The following is a 5,176-nucleotide window of genomic DNA, read 5'->3' on the forward strand; positions in this document are numbered from 1 at the left end:
CTTTTGTTTTTTAAATAATAAAAATGCTAAATTTAATGCCATGTATTAATTTTTTGGCTTTTTTTTCTCTATTTTTTTCTGTTTTTTGCGGTTTCACCACCCAGCTTGTATAATTATCCTCCTCTAGGTATTGATTATAGTTTAATGAAATTATGTAAATATTGCTTTTTTGCTTTAAGTATTTAATTAAGAAAAATTAATGCCTCTTTTCACATTTGAAACTGGAAAAGATAATAAAGAACATTGCAATGAAAAAATGACAAACATGTCTTGTTACCTTTCTGTTCCATTTCTTAAAGGAACAGTTCACCCAAAAATTAAAATCGTCGTCATTTACTCGCCCTCGAGTTGTTCTAAGAGTTTCTTTCTTCTGCTGAACACAAAAGATGTTTTGAAGAATCTTGGTAGCCAAATACTTCCACTGACTTCCATAGTATTGAGAAAAAAATACAATTTATGCCACTTTTATTTTTGGGGTGAACTATCCCTTTAAGGCTTATTTCAGCACAAAGTGTTCGAGCTGAATGGGTTTGTAAAACATCTGCATTTAATTACAGACTGTGTTCTGTTATAGCTGAGAGTTTACTGGATTAATCTCATCATTTATTATTTTATCCACCTTATTTTTAAGGTACAGCACGTGAAGATTGTGTTGTGATTGATGCACAAAGTGTGCGCTTTATACTTTGCTCTTTATGTAGTGTGAGAAATAGGGTCTGATTTGATAAAGGCGTGTTATCAGCATCATACAAGTGAACCTCGCATCTGTTAATCTGTCGGTTTTATCTTCTTTTATGGCTCTTGATTCATAAATATCCTCATATCAGCCACTAATAATAATCATCAAGCCCTGAACGATTGGTTCCGTTTTTTTAGTACGAATATCTAAACGTTCTTTAATCAAGATGCGTTTACTTGAGAAGGAAAATGACTTGGGAAATTTTTAAGTGAGTTATAGAATAGCTGCCAATGGGGTCAGAAAAATAACTTGTTTTCCTTTTGCGTTAAGTTTGTTTTTCTGAGCACAGTGGCAGATTCTCAGTTCATTTTCAGAAAACAATTCTATTTTGTTTCTCAAGTAAAAGCATCTTGATTTAAGGATGCAGTGTGTGAGTTATACACACTTTGCAGTCACTTGTCGGTGTTTATCAGGCATGTGTTTCTAGTGTCCATGAACTCTTGAGTTGTCTGTGATCTGCGTGCTGATTGGTGGAGACGGTGTTTACATCACTGGGGGGGTCAGAAGTCGTCTGTCTGAACTGATTTATGCGGTTTCTTGCGTGTTTTCGGCGTGGTCTCGTCATGTTTGCTGTCCGTGTGTCCGTCCTCTGTTATCTGCTGCCTCTGCTGTGCATGAGCTCTGGATCAGGTGAGACGCCTGTCATCAGATTTTACAGATTTACATTAATTTTCCTTAAAGGAATTAATACTTCTATTCATCAAGGATGCATTAAATTGATCAAAAGTGACCGTAAAGACATTTATAATGTTGCGAAAGATTTCTATTGCAAATAAATGCTGTTCTTCTGAACTTTCTGTTCATCTGTGAATCCTGAAAAATAAAATGTATCACAGTTTCAACAAAAATATGAATGTTTCCAACATTGATAATAATAAATGTTTCTTGAGCAGCAAATATTAGAATGATTTCTGAAGATCATGTGACACCGAAGACTGGAGCGATCACAGAAATAAATTAGTTTAACAGATATTCACATAGAAAACAGCTGTTTTAAATTCTAAAAATATTTCAGTATTTTTGATCAAATAAATGCAGCCTCTGTGAGCAGAAGAGATGTCTTTCAAAAGCAATTTTACAGTCCCCAAACTTTCGAACTGTAGTATAAATACCAATTTATCAATAATGTAGTGAAATTAATGAATTATGATGCATTATTTACACACTGTTTCACAGTAATGGCTTGTTTATATATATATATATATTTACAATACCATAAAAATACATATTTTTGCATTTTTAAGACATGTAGCCATGAAGTACATTAAAAATACCATCGTACATGCATATGCTATCATTTTCATAACCATTTAGTGGAAACAAAGTATCTTTATATTATGATGAAGGGTTTTTATGAATAGTTTGATGTGGTACTGCAGCTGCGGTGTTATTCAGACAGATAGAGGCGTGTGGTTGAGAAACCGTCTCCTCTGAGAGTGGCTGAGCGCTTTTTATCTGTAGAAAGTGTGTGGGTTTGAGTTTTGAGCTGCTTCTCTAATCAATGGCTGCGACTCGTGAATTTGATCCACTCCAGTCCACATTCAAGAGGATCCACTCCACATCAAAGTCACTTCGAGTCGCTCTGTCTTCAGACAGCTGCTCTCTTTCATTCACTGGCCTCGTTTGAGAAGCAGGAGATTTCTCACTGCTGTCTGGGAGAAATGATGGAGGTATTAGAGATCTCACAAACCGCAGAATGAAACTCCGAGACATGCATGTGATGTGCTGTATATATGCATTTCTGCGTGTCAGTTTTCCCTTTCTATGGTTGCTGTAGATTATGTAATGATGATACAATATCTGAAGCTTTACAGGTGATATTCTTCTTCTAACCATTCATTCATTTGCGTGATTAAACATATTTCATCTTTACATCTTAAGAATAAACATTCGTAGAAAGGGTTTTTCAGCCAGATTTCACTGGTGAACCTTTTAAAGTCAACCTGAATGGCATTTGCAACCCATTTTACCTCTGAAAATGTGAGAAATGAAAGTTGGGATCCCAACCTCAATGCAGCCCTCTATTTTGTAGTATTTGTTGATATTTTGAATTAGCTTTTATATATTTTATATATATATATATATATATATATTTTTTTTTTTTTTTTTATTTTTTTTTTTTTTTTTACCTCTGAAAATGTGAGAAATGAAAGTTGGGATCCCAACCTCAAGGCAGCCCTCTATTTTGTAGTATTTGTTGATATTTTGAATTAGCTTTTATATATTTTATATATATATATATATATATATTTTTTTTTTTTTGGTTATATTTTTTTATTTTATTGTGGAAAAGTTGTTTCAGATCAGTGTTTTAGTATAATTTATATAGTTTTTTTTTAATTAGTATTGACTTTTTATTTAGAATTAGCCTTTAATTTTATATTTTCGTTTAAGTTTTAGTAATTTTAAGTGCTTTTATCGTTTTATTCATTTTTCTTATTTTTAAGTTATATTTCTATGTAGCTTTCATTTGTAACTTTTGTTTTACAAACATATTGTAATATTTTGAATTAATATTTCATTTATATTTAGAGTTAGCCTTTATTTTTATGTTCAGTTTCCATTTTATTTTTAGTTTAAGTTTTAGTAATTGAATGTGCTTTTGTCATTTTTATTAGTTTTTCTTCTTTTTTTATTATATTTCTATATAACTATAATTTATAAATTTAAAAAAAATATATTGTAATTTGTTTGTTGTTGTTGTTTTATTTTAAATTGACATACTTAAACATCTCATTTTTGTTTACATTTGTTTATCATCAAATATTTATATTTCAGTCATATTTCTCTTAATTCTTTAGAAAAGCATTAACATAAACACTTAAAAATAAATCATCTTTATTGCCATTATGGTTTCATGAAGAACCTTTAATATCATGAAACATTGCACAAAAGATTCTAAGATAATTGAAATGATCTTCACGCTGAACAAAAAGGTTATTTTAATAATGTTTTTGTTAAGGTTCTTCTATGACAATGCTATGGAAACCTCTTTTGGTTAAGAGTGAATCTGATGCTTTGAAGAACCCAGAAACCAAAACACTGATCTGAAGAACCTAGAATGAATCATCAAGAACTTCTTTTAATCTTCACAAAACCGTAAATCAACTAAAGAAAGTGAAAATGGTTCTTGATGAGAAGAAGGTTCTTGGTTAAACCTGAGAAGCACTGAGTGTTTGAGACTGAAGCACAGCAGAGAAAAAATTGTTTTGTCAGTTATGTATTTATCTTGTCATCTTGCACAAAACTAATGTGTGTAGCATTTGTTTGTCCGTATCTCAGTTGAAGAGGAGAATCCAGAGTTCTGGAGGAGTTCGGCTCAAAACACACTGTGTTCGGCTCTCAGCAGAAAACACAACACTAATGTGGCCAAAAACATTCTGCTGTTTCTGGGAGATGGTAAGATGAACATTTTACAACCTTCAGCAAAGTGCTTAAGATTAAAGCAAGACACTACAGGTGAACAGGGTACAATTTTATTAAAGTTTAACTAATAGACATCACCGTACTTCCCCAGTTGATTAATCACAGTACATTAAGACAATTGTTTTTTATTACAAGTTTTCTGAAATATGTAAATGAGGCATTAACTAGTTAAATTTCACTCATTGGCACGCATTTCTAGAGAATATAAAGTATAAATCTGAACACTGGATAAAGCCAGGTTCACAATTCTTCTTTGATTTTGTTGACAGAAAGGTTTTTACTGAGGGGATTTTAGATTTATCTTTTTATCACTCCATAAAACAAAAAAAACACTTTCACCATGTTTTTAGGAATAAAATGTTATATAAATCAGATGAATGATATATGAACAAACCCTTCTATAAAAATAGAGAATATAAAGTATAAATCTGAACACTGGATAAAGCCAGGTTCACAATTCTTCTTTGATTTTGTTGACAGAAAGGTTTTTACTGAGGGGATTTTAGATTTATCTTTTTATCACTCCATAAAACAAAAAAAACACTTTCACCATGTTTTTAGGAATAAAATGTTATATAAATCAGATGAATGATATATGAACAAACCCTTCTATAAAAACCTTCAGAATATAGAGAGGAATAAAGCTCTAAGTTTTGGTGTGTGTAAGTGCTGCTGAAGTGGAGAAAAAACTAATTTTGAGAAACGGCCTTTAAAGATATATATTGTGACTGAAATCAACATGCAGATGCAAAATAGATGAAGTGCCATAATAAAACCAGACGAATGATGTATAATCAAACCCCTCAGTAAAATCATTCAGAATATAGAGTGGAATAAAACTCTTAAGTTTTGGTATTTGAAAGTGCTGCTGAAATAGAGAAAAAAATTAAAAGATATGGATAGTAACTGAAATCTATAGACGCAAAGAGATAAAGTGCAGTAATAAAACCATGCAAATGATATATAAACAAACCCTTCTATAAAAACCTTCAGAATATAGATAGGAATAAA

General features: G+C 31.3%; 1 protein-coding gene across 1 annotated transcript in view; it reads left to right on the plus strand.

Moving 5' to 3' along the window:
- Positions 1-1,048: 1,048 nt before the first annotated feature.
- Positions 1,049-5,176, plus strand: part of alp3 (alkaline phosphatase 3) — a 25,970-nt gene continuing 21,842 nt past the window's right edge. The window contains 2 exon segments of the mRNA XM_016256472.1: positions 1,049-1,369; positions 4,022-4,138. Of these exon segments, the coding sequence (XP_016111958.1) occupies positions 1,267-1,369; positions 4,022-4,138 (220 nt within the window). The 5' untranslated portion in view covers positions 1,049-1,266.

Source organism: Sinocyclocheilus grahami, unplaced genomic scaffold (genome assembly GCF_001515645.1).
Source record: "Sinocyclocheilus grahami isolate Dianchi unplaced genomic scaffold, SAMN03320097.WGS_v1.1 scaffold1435.1, whole genome shotgun sequence".
Classification (NCBI taxonomy): domain Eukaryota; kingdom Metazoa; phylum Chordata; class Actinopteri; order Cypriniformes; family Cyprinidae; genus Sinocyclocheilus; species Sinocyclocheilus grahami.